Source organism: Formica exsecta, unplaced genomic scaffold (genome assembly GCF_003651465.1).
Source record: "Formica exsecta isolate Colony F162 unplaced genomic scaffold, ASM365146v1 scaffold178, whole genome shotgun sequence".
Classification (NCBI taxonomy): domain Eukaryota; kingdom Metazoa; phylum Arthropoda; class Insecta; order Hymenoptera; family Formicidae; genus Formica; species Formica exsecta.
In genome coordinates, this window is record NW_021849095.1 from 127,219 (window position 1) to 145,159 (window position 17,941).

Genomic DNA, 17,941 nt, shown 5'->3' on the forward strand with positions numbered 1-17,941 from the left:
TATATATATATAATGATAAAATAATTTTAAATATTAATGAAAATATTTCAGTTTTTAAACACTTTAAAGTTTTATGATATTGGTTGCGTTCCGATATTCACTGCCTGTACTGAAAATCTATAGTGTACGTGACGTAAACTATAGATTTTCAATACTGGCAGTGATGAATATCGGAACGCAATCGGTCTACAGGATCCAACTTTTTCTTGGCAAACAAACGACATAGAAGAGAATTTAATATGAGCCGATAGCAGATCTCCGTTCGTATCGCGAATACTATAAATTCGTAAAAGGAATCGGACATGTTTGTACTCGCGGAATAATGTATTGTCTCTGTGCATATATCTGATGCTGTTATTGTCCCAAGTCAAAATTTTACTCCTATTTTCAATCTCTAGTTTTTACGTTTATGAATTCTGGAGGACTTCAAAAAATTTTATTTATATAAAAATTGTATTGTATTGAGCTCTTAATTTGTATCTCAAATAGACAATAAACGAATAGTTTTCCATTTAGAGATTTAAACAAACAACTTTTGGCAAAATTTTAGATTAAATAATTTCAAAACAGAGTGATCTGTGATTGCTTAAAATATCAAAGTAAATATTAAATTAAATATCGAAGTAAAAAGTAAAAGAAAAATTTTCTCGTCGATATGACAATATTATGAATTATAAAATTGCACTTTATATTCATACTTTAATTGATGATATATATTACTTGATAACCAACAATATTATCACACATTTGTGATAATATTTATGTTATATGTGTCAAAAATTAATCATATATACATATATAAGAGAATCTAATAATATATTTACAATAATAATAATATATCTCTACAATCTAATCTCAAAAAACAATTACCTCCTAATAAAATGTAGTTTATCATTCACCACCAGATACGCAACAGCGGAGTTGACTACATCGAAGCTTCGTATAGCTCTATAACAAACAAATACAATACATAATCAATAATCGAAATTATAACGACGCTCGCAATAATTATGTAATTGTTGTAAAATTATAATTGTATCTTTTCATTTTATATTCCAAACGTACGAAAATAAACAGAAACGTATTTAAATAATATTATAAATTTTAATTCTAAACAATTAATTAATAAATAATAAATGCTCATCTTTGGATTGGTCCGCTGGCGCCCGATGCCTATCCCAGGCCTCCTCCTCCTCTCTCAGGTTGTTTAGATCGTTAGCTCTCTCTACATTAATCTACAACATATAAATGAAATCTAACTTATAGCAGTGTGCCTAAAAGAATTAATATTTCCAACAATTGTGATTACTGTATGTATTAAGAATTTCTTTTTTATACGCGCGCACATCATACAAAAAATATAAAACTTGACGTCACGACGCTACTACGTCGTTTGGTTACATAATTTTATAATTTCGTTTTTTATTTCATAAATATCATAATTTTCTGATTTAATGCAACTAATAAACAAATAATAAATGCTCACCTCTGGGTTGCACTGCCGGCGCCCGATACCTCTCCACGACCTCCTCCTACTCTAAGGTTAGTCAAAATTGTCCGTTGTCAGAGTCCGTTGATTCACACGCGCGATACTTTGAACGACACTCCCGCATTAAAACGCGCGACACTTTGCACGATACTCCCGTATTTTGACACGCGACACTTTGCACGACGCACTCGTACATAAACGCACGGTTTGCACGATATTCTAACGTGTCTTAGATTTTTGAATTGCCGGAATCAATCTGTTCAATAGTTTATCACAGTTTATCGAGTTCATTATGCTGTGCCAGACACGGATGTCGATACCTTCTCCCACGACGACGTCTTCATCGGCGACGACGTCTTCATTTGTAGTCATGCTTCATTAGTAATTACCTTTCTAGTATTTATAATATTTTTACTTCCCTCCCTATTTACAAACCCCTTTGATAAATATTAATTAAAATGAATATTAATATTAACGAATTACAGTTAATTGAAAAGAAATTTTATACGCTTTTTGTTACGCGAGAACTCAATATCTCCGCACAATCAATCCTCGTGTGTCGTTAATTCGCAACAAACTTATTGTTAGAATTAATGTGACTTGTCGCGCTATTTTCGCCGAAATACGTGACAGTTTAACAGGTCAATCTCAAAAATAAAAAACAAATTATAATCTGACGAGTATTATTCGCACTATAGAAAATCTAACGTATTACCATAAATTAATCTGCAAATTTTAAATCACTTTTACCACTTTTAGCTTTTCTTTCAGTCGTGGTAAAATACCCGCAAAATATCTTTTAGCATATAGACGTTATTTTACAATATATCGCTTTAATCAATGTAGAGCCAAGTTATCAATCCACATGAATCGGATTACAAAAAATTAGATTGAAATGTATATACATAAAATTAAATTATTAGTGATTATATAATCATTTAAAAAATTTATAATCACACAAGCAATTAATGATCATTAGTGTGTTTATAAAATAAATTAATTTAAATCTACGTATTATAAAAGTAATATAAAATGTTTCATATTTATTTTAAAGTGAAATATTAATCTAATCTGTTGTAATCCATTCATCCACTTTGAGGTAACGGAACTAACTACAGTCTACAGTCTATCTAAAATCCAAATCTACAATCAACTCACTACAAAACCGTTACCTCGTAATAAAATGTAAATCACTCACCACCCGATGCGCAGCAGCGGAGTTGACTGCATCGAAGCTACGTTGATCTGTAACATGCAAGTAGAATATAAATTGTAGTAGCGCCTAAAATTTGACAAGCGACAGTTTGCGCGACGCACCCGCATTTAAATGCACGGTTTGCACGATATTCTAATGTGTCTTGGATTTTTTAATTGCCGGAATCAATCTGTTGAATAGTTTATCAAACTAGTTTATTGAGTCATTATGCTGTGTCCGACACTGATGTCGATGCCTTTTTCCACGACGAGATCTTCTTCGGCGACGACGTCTTCATTAGCAGTGACGCTTCATTAGTAATTAATTTTCTAGTATTAATCTTTTTCGTTCCCCCTTATTTAAAAAGCTCCTTGATAAATATTAATTAAAATGAATATTAATAAAAATAAATTACAGTTAATTGAAGAGAAATCTTTTACGTTTCTTGTTACGCGAGAACTCCATATATTTGCTCTATCAATATTCGTATGTCGTTAATCCGCAGCTTATTTACAATTAATACGGCTTGTCGTGCTATTTTCTCCGAAATACGTGACAGTGTAATCGATCAATCTCAGAAATAAAAAATAAATTATAATTTGACGCGTATATAGAAAGTCTAACATATTGCCACAAATTCTACTACAAATTTTAAATCACGACTTCTTTTTGCTTTCCTTTCAGTCGCGATAATATAACCGCAAAATATCTTTTGACACATACACATTATTTTACAATATATCGCTCTAATCAATGTAGAGCCAAGTTATGAATCCACATGAATTGGATTACAATAAATTAGAATGAAATGTATATATATATAAAATTAAATTATTAATGTTTATATAATTATTTAACGAATTTATAATCACATACGCAATTAATGATCAATAGTATGTTTATAAAATAAATTAGTTTAAATCTTACAAAATGTTTTCTTGAGTTATACAGCGTAATATACAGTGTTAATCTGTAAAATATACACATTTATCTATTTAATCTAATTTAAAACAAGTGTCCAAATTACATCTCAAAATGTAATTACAGCATGCATTAAAATTTTCCTTTTATTAAATTGTTTCAAATAATAATAATATACACATAAAAAATAATAAATTATTCACTTTATGGTTATTCCGCCGTCGCTTGATGCCGCTCCGGGCCTTCTCCTTCTCCTCTCTTATTTCACCATTATCGCTCTTTTGTGATACTCTCTGGAAAAAAAAACAAATTAATTACAATTACGCGCACATTAATCACACCCGAATATAATTAATGAGCGGTACTTTTGCACAACATTTTAATGGCTGGTGATGCTACCCATTGTATTAATACACAATCAAAAATGATTAAAATATGATTTTAATACATGAAAATTATTGTAAATATATGAAAGTATATCATAAGAGACAATGATTTCCATAAATTATTATCTATTCCTATTTACTCAAATAAATGTAGCGCGCAAAATATTTTCTTCGACAAAAAACCGTTGTCGCGATACGTTTAATCGCTTAATCAAATTAAATAATTGCGCAAGTTGATACTCACTAACCAACACATACTTAACCATGTTCGACGAGGTATTTTTCGCGATCGCGTAACGAAAATTAATGCGACGCCGCACCGCGCCGTTAACCTAATAGGATACTCTGCGATTAATTCTTAAGCGAGCTTTCGATAAGGATAATACTAGACATAATGCAAATTTGATTATAAATACATATAGAAGAATAGACTCGTCTCTAAACAAATACTCGAAAAACGGATAGAATAAAAGTATATCCATAATGGCCGATTATCTTAACCGAAAAGACGCTTGACTTTTTATTCTTATAATTCCCGTCTAATATGCCATAAAACTATTAAATATTCTCACAGTCTATTCAAGAAAACAATTCTATTGCGTATAATCGTATCTATTTGGTTCGATTATCTATTTGTCGGCTTACCTGTGCGGATATTGTCGAAACTCGCAATTTCTACGTCTGTACCAAGCGCCGTTTCCGCGGGAAAAGAGGAAGAAGCCGGACGTAACGTCTTGAAATTAGCGCCGGTATTCCTTGTTCTGATTGGTCAAGCTTTAAAGTAGTAATTCGCGAATATACCGAGCTGTCTCATTAGTGGATATATCGAAATTTTAAAAATTAGCCAATCAAGTTAAAGAAGTCGCACGAAATCTACCGAAAATCACCGAGCAGTTCTCGAACATTTGGCGCGGGAATTAAAATCGTTTAAAGTCTTTATGCAAATAGACGTAATACGAGGTATCCATAATTAATATTTTTTTCTTCAAACTAGTGTGAAAATGAACGTTTATTACGATCATACGCATTCGAATTTTTAACGAAACTTTCAACTATCTCCAATTGTCTTTAATATGTATCACGATATGAAGAATGTAACATCTCCCTTGTCACAGTTGTCGCAAATATTTCTAACAAGAAACAGCTCGAAAGTCATGATTTGCGAAGATCGTGCTCACTGAACCGTATGAGAATCTGAATGTTTTGTTCGCAACAACAAAGTTCAAGGATGCTTGATAAATAGACCGAGCTAATTTCTAACCTGTTTATTTCGATGTTCATACACGTATGTAAATGAAAGCGAATCTTTTTATCCATGCTTTACTTTCATTTTAATAATCAGATCTAACAAAAGAATACATTCTTATCACATTTTTTCATCTTATTTTTTATTTCTTCAAACATATTTGAATACTGTTGACATTGTTTTGTATTATATTTGTAGTTGGAGAGCATGGAATGTCTCATGATAATAACATATGATAACATAAATTCTTATTTGATTTAATTTTATCACGTGGATACTTCTGGACTAGAGTTTCATATTCAACACTTTCTCCCAGAAAAAAATAGAGAGGAAATGTAGATACAGTAAAAGATTGGATGCTTACAATTACGGTAATATCTTATTATTGATAATAATTAGATTATTCACTGCAGGATATATATAACAAGCAGTTTGACAAGCTATTTTGACTTTTATAGATTTATAGCTAAAGATTTAAAGAAAAATATAAAATTGATACTTGATAATTTATTAATTATAATACTTGATAATTATAATATTTGAAAATAGATTTATATACAATACTTTATGTTGTCATTTAGGAATGTTTACGTGATTCAAGAAGAATTTTAACAAGGATCAAATATAAATACCACTGATACATCTGTAAAAACTATATAATAATATAAAGTAAGTGTAATAGTACAACAGATTTTATTTTAAAGAGATTCTATATGTTTTATATTTATATAAATAAGACTTATAAACAGAAATGTATTTTAAAACTATATTGTTTATTGATGAGAATATGATTCATAATACTTGCAATCAAAGATTTCATAAATTCTAAATTTGTTCATTACATTAAAAGATGAAGATTATTAAAAGAAAATTGTAATAAATTTGGCAATAAAGTAAAACTGATGCTAAATAAAAAATTAATTATGTGAGTTATTATACAATATTAATTATTGTATGCATTATGAAAATTGTAAAAATAGTTGTTCATTAAAAGTTCATGGAATACAAAATCTTTCAAGAAGAAAAAAATATTTTTAAAGTAATGTAAAAATATATATGTTGAATAAAAAGAATATAAATATGTATCTCAAATATTATAAATTTGAGATATTTCTTGGTGCATAAAATTGAGAATTTATTGCAAAAGATTTCTCTTTAGAAATACAAAATACTCTATATAGTTATTTTATTTTACTAGAAAAATAACAAATGATAAATTGACTAATTTTTATTAATATTAATTATGTATTTATTAATTTTAAAAATGTATAATTATGTCGATTTTTATTTTGATATAGAAATATCTTTTTTTCGATTAAATCAGACATGATACTATGGATAATAATATCGATTAGGCAGAAAATAAACGAGAGATCGAAATATCCCTGGATATACTTTAATTTTATTATATGATCTCGCATTAAACACAGGGATTGGTAAATATCTAAATATATATTTATTCCAAATTTTGTGTTGTTACCTCTTGAAGATACAATGATGTTACTGATTGAAGAGTTTGATTTAAATTTACCATGAATATTGTTCTCTGCATCTTTTGAAGTTTTATTTTGATTGGTTCTTCAAAGATATAATAAGAAGGAATGAGAAAAACAGTAATATTGTTATCAATATGTTGAATAAAAAGAATATAAATATGTATCTCAAATATTATAAATTTGAGATATTTCTTGGTGCATAAAATTGAGAATTTATTGCAAAAGATTTCTCTTTAGAAATACAAAATACTCTATATAGTTATTTTATTTTACTAGAAAAATAACAAATGATAAATTGACTAATTTTTATTAATATTAATTATGTATTTATTAATTTTAAAAATAATTATTTTTTATTTTGAACTAACTTTGTGAATATTATGGTATAATTATGTCGATTTTTATTTTGATATAGAAATATCTTTTTTTCGATTAAATCAGACATGATACTATGGATAATAATATCGATTAGGCAGAAAATAAACGAGAGATCGAAATATCCCTGGATATACTTTAATTTTATTATATGATCTCGCATTAAACACAGGGATTGGTAAATATCTAAATATATATTTATTCCAAATTTTGTGTTGTTACCTCTTGAAGATACAATGATGTTACTGATTGAAGAGTTTGATTTAAATTTACCATGAATATTGTTCTCTGCATCTTTTGAAGTTTTATTTTGATTGGTTCTTCAAAGATATAATAAGAAGGAATGAGAAAAACAGTAATATTGTTATCATTAGCTTTTTTCCTTTTCTTCTGCATATATGATTTTTTCAGTATAGCTTTTTCTTGCATTATAATTATTCTTATAATTAGAAGAATTAGGAATTATAAATTTCTTTCTTCTTTAAAAAAGAAATTTTTTTAAAGATTATCGGTTTGATTTGTCGAGCTTGAAAAACTATATGATTCATAAACAAATAAGGTATAGTAGCATGAAGAGACTTTTGGTTATTTCTTTCATCATAATAAGATGCTATCGTTGTCTTCGAAAGCGAAAATGTTCGCAGCAAGTCGTTACCGCTTTTGATAATGCATAGCTCATGTTCAAGTTCGATCTGCGAGGCGTGCATAATGCTGATCCTTCAAATTTATGATTTGCAAAACGCAACAGCAGGAACGCAACCATAAACATAAAGAGCGTTATTTCAAATGTTTTTGTAAATTATTATAAATTTCTTCCGTCATTAAATGTGTGTCAAATCGAGTATTTACAGGTTATCAATTCTTTTTATTTTTCCGATTTCTCATAAAATAATACGGCATTGCATAATCATCAATAATCGATTAAAATGAAAATTTCGCATAGCAAAAATGGCACGTGGTATTCCTTTATCCGCGAAAATGCGAGAAGTAAGCAATTGATTGTGAAATCGCATTAGTGATTAACTATCCGGAATAATTATGATCTTACTATATCTCTTTATTGTGCGAAATAATTTTAAATTTAAATAATGTTATATTATCTATACATATATATATTTGTAAAAATTTTACATAAACTCTATTCTATGTAAACTTACATAATACCTAAATTTGTACTTTATTTAATTTTGCACAAAACATGATTTAAAAACAATTCAGAAAATATTTGATATATATATAAAAAATAGTTATCACGACTTTATTCCGTAAAGGATACGCGACTCACATTTCTCACGACAATGAATATTTCGGAAAATCGATTGTCCCGTCGTCTGACAATCTATTGTACGATTTTACAAGTTGTCGAAAGGGACAGAGTATGGAATACGAGCCGGTGACTGTTGCTTGTCCTGATCCCCCGTTACTTATCCAGCCTTCCGAGATTTACCATAAACACGTGGGAATGATACCGAATTATCTCGGGCATATTCCCGGAGCGGTGTTCAGGCAAGTTTAATTAATTAATTGTATTATATGATATAAATACGAGGATTGAAGGATCCGAGGATATATTAATTAAGATGTCGAAATATTCGAAAAATCAGGATCAAACGATGCAATGATCAAAGGATTCTAGTAAGAGTCTGAAGAGGAAGGACTCTCAAGGATTCGAGGATCTTAATCAATCAATAATATCAGACATTTTTTTTTTTTTTTTTCAACAATATCTTTATTTCGTAGATATGGGAAAACATTTGGAGCTGACACGATAGATGCCAAAAAATGGCTTCAAGGAGACTCCGCCTTATAATTGACTTCGCAACGATATTATTCGTCATTGTCCAATGATTATAAAATGCATCATTGAATCACATATAAATCATATGAGAGTATATCATATAAAAAAAATTTACGAAACTTATACTTATGTGCATATAAATTTAACATTTTGTAAGTATATTTATACTATATACAAATAACAAAGATAAAAGAGTATTGTTATTAATTATAATGCTTTCACAAGGAATAAAAATCTCGACTATGACATTTTTTTAATTACTTCCAATAAATTACCCATATAAAACAATGTACAAAATATTAAATCAATGCGAAATACAAGACAAGTATAAGTGGTGAATATACAAACATGCACACATATAGACACATATATCGTATGTATGTGTGTGTGTGTATAAATATAGTTTCGATTATTTAGACACCCATTTCTTCAAGATATCGGCAGCAGCCTTCAAATTTTCGTCCTTCTGTTAAAACGAAACGATTGATATTTAACAAACATGTGAAAATCTGTCGCCTTAATTAAAATTATAGCACTCATCTTTACGATAGCATGGCTTACCTTTATGAAGCAGTATCGCACATAGTCCTCTGCCAGATGTTTGTGTTCAGGACCATAAAACGCCGAGGGAGGAATACCTTGAAGACCAACATTCTTTGTCATCCATTTGGTAAATCTGTAGTCCTTGTTCTTGTCTGTTTCCTCGTGCAGATCTACTTTATTCTCCAAAGTAGACCAATTGGCGAGCATAAAATATCCGCCCTCGGGTATCGTCGGCACCATACCGACTTCCCGAAGGAATTTCGCCATGTAATCGCGTTTCGGTAACAGCTCCTTTGCCAGACTATGAAAGTAGCATTCCGATTGCCCATAGCGTTCCATTTCCAATTCGAATCCAATAGCTACCGCTTCCTTCAATGAAAATAAAGATAATTAATTTAATTTTCTATTAAAGAATATGATTAAACTATTCAATTAGGAAATATTATTTCTGTTTTAAAGAAATTACCTGAATCGGCGTGCTACAGGTGTACACAGAATTCTGATGTATCACTTGTAGATTATACAACAAACTTGCTGGTCCATAGGCCCAACCTATTTTCCAGCCTGTAACGCTGAACGTTTTGCCCGCCGATCCAATCGTGATTGTGCGTTCATACATATCGGGCAATGTTGCTGATCAAAATAAAAAATAATTTTTTAAATAGCATTCAAAATTTTATATTCGTATTATATAGCATAATTCTTACCGATTCTTATGTGCTCGTATGGTTCATAAACAATATGCTCATAAACCTCATCAGAAACCACTAGAATATTCCATTTTTTTGCAAGGTTAGCAATAAACTGCAGTTCGTCCAACGTAAACACCTTTCCTATTGGATTATGCGGAGTGTTGATGATAATGCCTTTAGTTTTATTGTTGAAAAGACTTTCCAACTCTTTCCTATCAAATACCCAATCACCAGAAGTGACCGTACCCGATGTAGATTTCTGTAAAACAGAGATGCAAATAATATTAAATTATATATATATATATATTTAGTATGTATGAAAATTTTGGCTTGCATTATTCAAAGTCTTTACCGGTTTTAATGCTATATATCTGGGAATTCCCCCAGCACTCTGTACCATAGGTACATAACAGTCAAAAAAGGGCTCAATAATGATCCACTCATCTCCAGGATTGGTGTGACCTTGTAGAGTGGCATATAATGCTTCGTAAGCACCAGCAGTGACCAAGACTTCTTTGTTTGGGTCCAAGTCATGATCAATGAGCTTGGAATAAAATTTTGCAATTGCATTCACTAATCTTGGATGACCCTGCAATATATTTATGCTTGTCTCAATAAAGTATAAATTTCTTATATGATAGATATAGATAAGAACAGATTAAGATAATTTTATTATCATTGCTAATTATTGTTTATTGATAATAATTATCTGGGTAATATTATATTTGTAATTTATAAACAAATATATAAATTAAATTAAAAATTAATGAACAGATACTTACAAATCCTCTAGTATACTGTTGCAAAAGTGGATTGTCACTTTTGGCAATGGCAGCCAAAGCATTAGTTACATTCTCTGGTGCATGATAGTCGGGAAATCCCTGGCCCAAATTCAGCGGCTTATACTGCAGAGCAAGCTGGATGTATTCCACCCTAACCAAAAATGTAAGCAATATGATAATAAGTTTTCATATATTTTTATTTATTATAAAAAAAAAATTGTTAAAGTAATATCACTATTTACCAGACAGATTTCTCATTGCCCTTTAGACGATTGGGAAGATCAAATTTTGACATTCCAGTAATGCTTCTGATATTTCTTGCTGTATTAAATGAAGCAATCTTACTTGCTATTGTTAGGAAACAAACTCCAGCTAGCATCTAGACATACAGATAACCAAAGTCGATTAATAATAAGTTGCTCCATGTTAAGATACATCATAACTGTATACAACAGTTTAAAGTTTAATTGTGATACAGATATTATCAACAAGCACAAAATGTGAAATTACCTTTTATTTACAAAATTAAGCACATATTAAACTGGTGTGTGTTAATTTTTGCGATAACATCGTCATGATCACAATACGCTTGTATAAAAATACAAACCAATTATATACAATCAAATATATATGTAATACAGTCAAGTATATATATAATGATAAGAATTTATGTAATCCGTAATATCGTTATGGCGGGAAACTCAATTTTCATAGAGATAAACTACCGCTATTTTTAACTAAATTTGCTTCATTAGTTGACTATTTATTAATAATTTAATTATCAAAAACATGACACTAATATCGGATAATATATGTCGGCAAGAACGAGTCGGAATCATGACAAATTATGATGAATACATACTCAATTTTTCGCTGAATCTCCGTGGATAGAAACCGAGACGAAGTAAATACATTTGAGGGAATACATAGATTAAAACCGAAACCAATCGAGCGGACGAAGTAAACGTGGTCATATGATTTGACTTATGCAACAAGTGGTAAATAGCAGATAAAACAAGGTAAAAAATATATATTATCGTGATGGGCAGAGAGAAGGAAAACTTCTAACCACGTGAGATGAATTTGAGCTACGCTATTGGTCAATGGAAATACAGATAATTCAAATCAATTAAAAATATAATATCAAATCACAAATATTTAATTACGAGTGTAACACTTAAATAATTCGTTGTTAATATCAAGATAAAATTGTATAAAGCTATAATGCATTATAAATATCTTGTGGAAATGATTATGAGATTATAAGATAGAGCTACATACATCATACAGATATATACATCATACAATATTATATTATACCGACTTTTTTCGTGTAAAATGATTTTTGATCGAGAACGTAAACATCTAATTTCCATTGTCTGTTGTTTATCGTACATATTTTTTGAAGTTTAAAAAACCAAAGGATTGGAACAAAGGGTGGAAGAGAGCTTACCAAGAGCGCGAAGAAAACCGTGATGTTTCTCATGACGGACACACTTGCTCTGATACGATTATAGTTTGTATGCTAATAAAAAACGAAAGGCAAAGGCTAACCACTTTCACCTTCTAGTAGTCCACCTTCAATTCAAACTCGAGTTGTTAACATTCACTTCATTTTATTCGCGCGCATTTTTCTATTGCGTCATCGACAAAAATGTTCTTAAGATCCGCAACTCGGAAGAAAGTTTTTGTGTTTTCAATTTTTATATTTTGGAAATAATTAAGCTCTCTATCGAGACGAAAATTTGCATAAACGCATAATGCATATGCATAAAAAAATTAATCAATTAAGTGTCTAATGTTATCATCTCCTTTATACTAGACGAATGATTGGTTGATTTTTCTCTGTATATACATTGTGCGTTTATGACAGTTTATGACAAATAAAATATGAATTTCATGCGATATGTATAAAAAATATAGCTTATAATAAAAAATTTATACATAAATTATATAAATTGATGGATATGGTTAATAAAATAAATTTCTTTTGCGTCATTGTTTTGTTAAGGTTGCGTTCCGTTTCATGCACGATGCGCATGATGCATTACTTATCTTTGTTGTTCACCGAATGTTAAACAAGGATAAGTAATGCATCATGCGCATTGCGCATCATGCATGAAACGGAATGCAGCCGAAAAATTCTCGTCAGCTAAGGCCTAAAGGTGCCTTTACATGGCAGCATTAAGCGTCGAGCGTCTGCGCAGAAAAATGCGCAGAATTTAAAAGAGATAGATTCTAGGCTGAAATTAGATTCTGCGCAATTTTCTACGCAGACGCTCGACGCTTGACGCTGCCATGTAAAGGCACCTTAAGGTTGTTTATTAAATGGCGCCAATTTGTTTAGTAACTGGCTACTGAAGAGAAATTTGACAACTGGCATTAATATATTTTGAATAATTAGTGTATATTATACAAAATGACACAGTCTACACAGATGATAGAAACTCTTGATGATTGTTTCGTGAAAACAGCGGATAATATTATGAAACACTACGGTAAGATTCTAGCGAGGTTAGAAATACATTTTATCAGGAATACAAATTTTTTTTCCAAGTGCAGTATCTGCATATTTACATATTTTTCTTTTATATTTGCGCATCCCTTTCCAAATGCAGAAGATGCAATAGTAAAAATCAATATATATAGTGTCTATCTCACAAGCATTAAAAAAAAAAATATTTTTTCAGCTGATAAAGAAGAGAGAAAGAAAATATTGGAAGAATTAAGAGATGTCTTAAAAGAAAATTGTAGTGGATCTGCAAGAATAGTGGCTGCAAATGAGATCAAAAAGCAACTAGAACTCACTTTTGATCCAGAATCCAGAAATGTCGAAGATATTATAAAAGTAAGATAATCTTAACTTGAAGAGAATTTTCAGCTTTATAAGATTTTACAGTATTTACTGTGTTTGTAACAGGAATATAAGGAGGCTGTATCTAACATCCAAGTTGATTCATCAAAATATAACAGATTATTGGAGTATGATCGGCAGATTGAAATATTGCTTCAAGGTAATTGCTAAAGTAGAAATTCTGATCTAAAGTTTATTTTTGAAATATTCCCCTTTCTTGAGAATAATATAAATTTTTTAGCTAATGAAGATGCATCTAATAATGAACTGGAAGAAGACACAGACGAAGATTTGCGATTGACAGGTCAAGACATAAACGTGATTGATCCAATTTCTAAAACAAGGATGACCCATCCAGTGAAAAATACAGTCTGTGGTCATGTATATGATAAAGAAAGCCTTATCGCAATGTTACGTAAAAATAAAAATACCAGGTGTGTTTCTTTTTACATAATGCCAAATATCGAAGTATACTAGTGTATTACAGTGTATTTGTATTATGTTTACAGATGTCCCGTGGTAGGATGCACCAGCATAGACTACATAGACTTAAACCAATGTCGCACTGATATTGTGACAAAAAAGTTCCTGGAACGAAACCCTGCTTAGATTTGAAAGCAAATGATGTAAGAATCTATGTTAGAGATGCATTGATTATACATATTGTGAATATATATATATATTCTTATGTTTATATTTTTTATACAAAATAGCTATTCTTTTTATATTATGCAAAACTTGTTTTCATGTTCAATTAAATATTCGTCAATAAAATGTAGGAAATGGTATTATATTTTTTTATATAAGAAGAAGACAGAAAGAAAAAAAAAATATATATATATATATAAATGTATTATATAATATCATGTTATGTATATTCTTTAGAGAGAATATATGATTGTGTTGATATATTGATTAGAGATAATATATATTTTACTTATAAAATAAATTAAAAGGCAATTATATAATAATCGATTTTGATTTGTGTGTTAAGTATACCTGATGAAGCTATTTCAAGTGGCTCGCGATTGCATTCGATTGCGTATGATAGATCTAATTGCGCTTATATTCAATCGCATCGTTATCGATCGATAATGATAAAGCTCAGGCTCAGGCTATGTTTATGTTTGTTCTCTTATTGACATTTTTAGTTCTATCACGTATTCGTATTGCCGGCGATGCGCTCGATTGGGATTTTCCAAGATCGTCCGCATCGACCATAATTACCGAAAATGTTCATGGATATGCTTCATATGTAGAACCTAAAATTTACGAAAGTTTTGTACTATCACCACGACGTCATCTTTTAGAATATCCGCGCTGGATCAAGCAAGCGTATCGTAACAACGACTACAATGTCGTTCGAAAACGCCATCAATTTCGAAATAAGCTGGACGAGAACAGATTTTATCGCTCGGCTGTAAAAGACGACGAAGATGATGAAGACGAGGAGGAAGAGGAGGAGGAGGAGGAGGAGGAGGGCGACGAGGAGGATAAGATTGACGACGAAAACGTGAACGAAAAGCAAGACGAAAACGAGGAAGAACCGGTGAACGAGGAACCCAGCGTAATCTACGATTACGGTTAGTGTTGAAGAACAAAACTCTTGCCGCGTTTTCCAGGTCGCAGCCGCCGTCAGAAGTGGGTCTAGGAATCGCATGGTGAGATCCGGTTATGTGCCGTTTGGAGGTAAGGTCGGTGAACGCGAGAGACAGGAAGTCGTAAGGATTAGATCAGCCACCGAAGAATGTGAGGACGAGTTGACGGAATCGCCGCAATATTATGAATACGGTGAGGAAGCATCGAGGAGAAAAGAGCGTCCTTTCTCGTCCTTTTCTCATTTTTTTTTTCTTTTCTTTTAGAAATGATATTTTTAAATTAAATTAACCAAAGATCCAAGAGTCTATTTAGCCATGCTAAATCAAACACGAAAAAAAAAACCGTATTCACAGAGTTTTACCAATTTTTTTATCTCGACAAGTTTTATCAATATTTTTGTAAATTTTATATTGTAAAAAAAAAAACTTTCAGAGACCGAGGTGAGAAATGTCGCTCCCCAAGGCAGCGACCAATGTCGAGAAGTATTCTTTGCAAAGATACTCGGCGCGAGTTTTCTGATTTTGTTGCTTATCTGAGAATTTCCGGATTCGAAGAAAAAATGCGCGGTATGTTTTGCAATAAATGAGATTTTTTAATGATCGTGTACGCGCGATACGTTATGTGTGTGTGTGTGTGTGTGTGTGTGTGATAAAGCTTTTTCTATAAATATCTCATTCGAATTATTTGCAGAAAAACGCGCGCGATACATTTGTTTATTTACTCAAAGTCGGAGGATAGAAAATATGAAGACGTTAAGAGTACTCGATGATTGATAAATCCGATGATCTTGAAATTCGGCTCGACCGGATCCGGGTGAATGGCACGAATATGTAATGGGCCCCGATTTAGTTTCTTTCCTCAAGTTAGGTCACCGACACCGAACACGAACGTCAATCTCATGGCCATACGATCAAGTTCTCTCTATGCGCCTTTTTTCATAATTATCGTAGCTATATTGATCGATCGGATGTATCGTCTTTCTTTAGAATGCTCGCGATACGCTATCATAGTATTGTGTATGAACTCGATTATTTTTAAATTATTACTCTAATTATTTGTGAAATTAGAAGGAAATGCATATGTATTGTGTACAAACTCAAGTAAATAATGATATAATGAATTATAATTAATTACATCTTAATAAGATTAATATACTTTATTTGATATATAAAAATTTGTTAGTGATTCAAATCGCATAGCTCGGCGTGTATTTTAATTGGAATTTATCGAGGTGTTGCGGAAAAATGGCTATAAATACTCTCGAGATATCAATTTAAAATTACCGCGATTACAAGGCTAAAAGATTTACTTTCAAACGCAATCGATATCGCGTGAAATTGATCTCCAGCTACGATCGAACCGATAGATGGCTTTACGAGCGCTACCGCGGCTGCGCGCGCATCGCGTCGCCTGATTGGTCGTGACCCCTCACGTGTCGTGTGTGCGGGTGGGGATTGGCCGGCGTGGCCGCCGCGCATCGTGGACGAAAGTAGCGCGTTTCCTCGCTTGTAGTATTTACACCGCGCTGGCGTCAAGTCGAATCGTCGATCGACGCCGTTTCGATCCTGTGTGTGCGGCGGATCATTTATCGTCGACGAAACGAAACGAAACGAATCCGCGGATTCGCGAAAGAACCGACGATCTGTCGATACGACGAGAACATTTCGCGCCACATTTCTTCACTCGCTGTACGTAGTTACGTATGTATCGTTGCTTCGATCGTGTACCTGTGGATCGACAGTTAGTGCGCCATGTTCGCGCGTCGCGGCACGTCACCGGCTTGACGTTGCTGCGGAACGATTCGCGACAAAGAGAAGTGGACAAGTGTATATATACATGGTGAAACGGCGACGTGGTAACGGACGACTGCGCTCGTGACACGAAAAAAGTACGTCGACGACGGGCGAGAAACGCGGAGTATACGCGGGGCGCCGTCAACACATCGTGGGATCGTGGAATGCACGCTGACAGGTAGATATCTCGCGCCGCCGCACTTCTCTCCCAAGTGTGCTGTGATGTAGCCTTCTGTGTATCCTCTTTTATCACGCTATAACACATCGTTCTTTTTATAGTTCTCTCTCCTTCTGACGCTCGCATAACATTCGCATTATCTCGTTCTCTCTCTCTCTCTCTCTTTCTCTCTGTACGATTGTGTCTATTTACTCGAGCGTCCTGTTTATTTCTCTCTCTCTCTCTCTCTCTTTCTCTCTCTTTCTCTCTCCCTCTCTCCCTCTGCCGCGATATCTGGATAACAACTCTGTCTGTCTTTCTCTCGCTTTTCGTATCTCTTTCGCATTTTGTTTCTCTTAACGGTCTTTCGTGTTGCGGAATCGCCAACGATGGAGCGAATAAAGACACCTTGAAAGCTCTGCAGTTCAAGTTCTCGTAGTCCTCGTGTATCTGTTGAACTCGTGTAAAAGAGACCCAGGTTTTTATAAATTTTAAAATTTTTCTATTGTGTAGGATTTTAATTTCCCAAAATGTTTCTTAAAATTTACACATCCTTGAATTTTCGAGACTTAAGATGCTTTTGTATTTGTGAATGCTTATAAAGAAATATATATA

General features: G+C 32.0%; 4 protein-coding genes and 1 long non-coding RNA gene across 6 annotated transcripts in view; 4 read left to right on the forward strand and 1 right to left on the reverse strand.

Moving 5' to 3' along the window:
* Positions 1 to 8,936, forward strand: part of LOC115233549 (UPF0605 protein GA14893-like) — an 11,588-nt gene extending 2,652 nt beyond the window's left edge. Inside the window, exons 6-7 of the mRNA XM_029804035.1 lie at positions 8,356 to 8,614; positions 8,849 to 8,936. Coding sequence (XP_029659895.1) covers positions 8,356 to 8,614; positions 8,849 to 8,918 — 329 coding nt within the window. The 3' untranslated portion in view covers positions 8,919 to 8,936. The remainder of the gene's footprint in view (positions 1 to 8,355; positions 8,615 to 8,848) is intronic.
* LOC115233562 lies at positions 5,034 to 6,115 on the forward strand. The gene is made up of 3 exons (XR_003883789.1): positions 5,034 to 5,276; positions 5,436 to 5,608; positions 5,819 to 6,115. It is a non-coding gene; the product is annotated as an uncharacterized LOC115233562 (long non-coding RNA).
* LOC115233560 (kynurenine--oxoglutarate transaminase 3) lies at positions 8,827 to 11,588 on the reverse strand. Its single transcript, XM_029804054.1, has 8 exons — positions 11,434 to 11,588; positions 11,166 to 11,302; positions 10,924 to 11,074; positions 10,494 to 10,730; positions 10,157 to 10,400; positions 9,916 to 10,082; positions 9,468 to 9,818; positions 8,827 to 9,372 (listed from the first exon to the last, which is right to left on the reverse strand). Exons 2-8 carry the CDS (start codon positions 11,300 to 11,302, stop codon positions 9,316 to 9,318), a joined length of 1,344 nt encoding a protein of 447 aa, XP_029659914.1. The 5' UTR covers positions 11,434 to 11,588; the 3' UTR covers positions 8,827 to 9,315.
* A 1,353-nt stretch (positions 11,589 to 12,941) lies between these two features.
* Positions 12,942 to 15,189, forward strand: LOC115233561 (E3 SUMO-protein ligase NSE2-like). Of its 2 annotated transcripts, XM_029804056.1 has the most exons (6): positions 12,942 to 13,421; positions 13,614 to 13,771; positions 13,844 to 13,937; positions 14,019 to 14,211; positions 14,287 to 14,403; positions 15,088 to 15,189. In XM_029804056.1, exons 1-5 carry the CDS (start codon positions 13,343 to 13,345, stop codon positions 14,384 to 14,386), a joined length of 624 nt encoding a protein of 207 aa, XP_029659916.1. In that variant the 5' UTR covers positions 12,942 to 13,342; the 3' UTR covers positions 14,387 to 14,403; positions 15,088 to 15,189. The 2 variants fall into 2 exon arrangements, with proteins under 2 accessions (XP_029659916.1, XP_029659915.1); XM_029804055.1 differs by lacking the exon at positions 15,088 to 15,189 and having other exon boundaries at positions 12,947 to 13,421; positions 14,287 to 14,565.
* A 1,364-nt stretch (positions 15,190 to 16,553) lies between these two features.
* The window catches only part of LOC115233583, a 58,818-nt gene continuing 57,430 nt past the window's right edge, over positions 16,554 to 17,941 (forward strand). The window contains exon 1 of the mRNA XM_029804085.1: positions 16,554 to 17,347. The gene's annotated coding sequence lies outside the window, so the exon portion shown is untranslated. The remainder of the gene's footprint in view (positions 17,348 to 17,941) is intronic.

Bases quoted from the DNA above. Each gene is read 5' to 3' on its own strand.
- LOC115233560 (XM_029804054.1), bottom strand. From the start codon at position 11,302: ATGCTAGCTGGAGTTTGTTTCCTAACAATAGCAAGTAAGATTGCTTCA. The intron at 10,401-10,493 runs GTAAAGACTTTG...TCTGTTTTACAG, and splicing joins GATATATAGCATTAAAACCG to AAATCTACATCGGGTACGGT. The intron at 9,819-9,915 runs GTAATTTCTTTA...TTTTCATTGAAG, and splicing joins CCTGTAGCACGCCGATTCAG to GAAGCGGTAGCTATTGGATT.
- LOC115233561 (XM_029804056.1), top strand. From the start codon at position 13,343: ATGACACAGTCTACACAGATGATAGAAACTCTTGATGATTGTTTCGTG. The intron at 13,938-14,018 runs GTAATTGCTAAA...TAAATTTTTTAG, and splicing joins GATTGAAATATTGCTTCAAG to CTAATGAAGATGCATCTAAT. The intron at 14,212-14,286 runs GTGTGTTTCTTT...TTATGTTTACAG, and splicing joins CGTAAAAATAAAAATACCAG to ATGTCCCGTGGTAGGATGCA.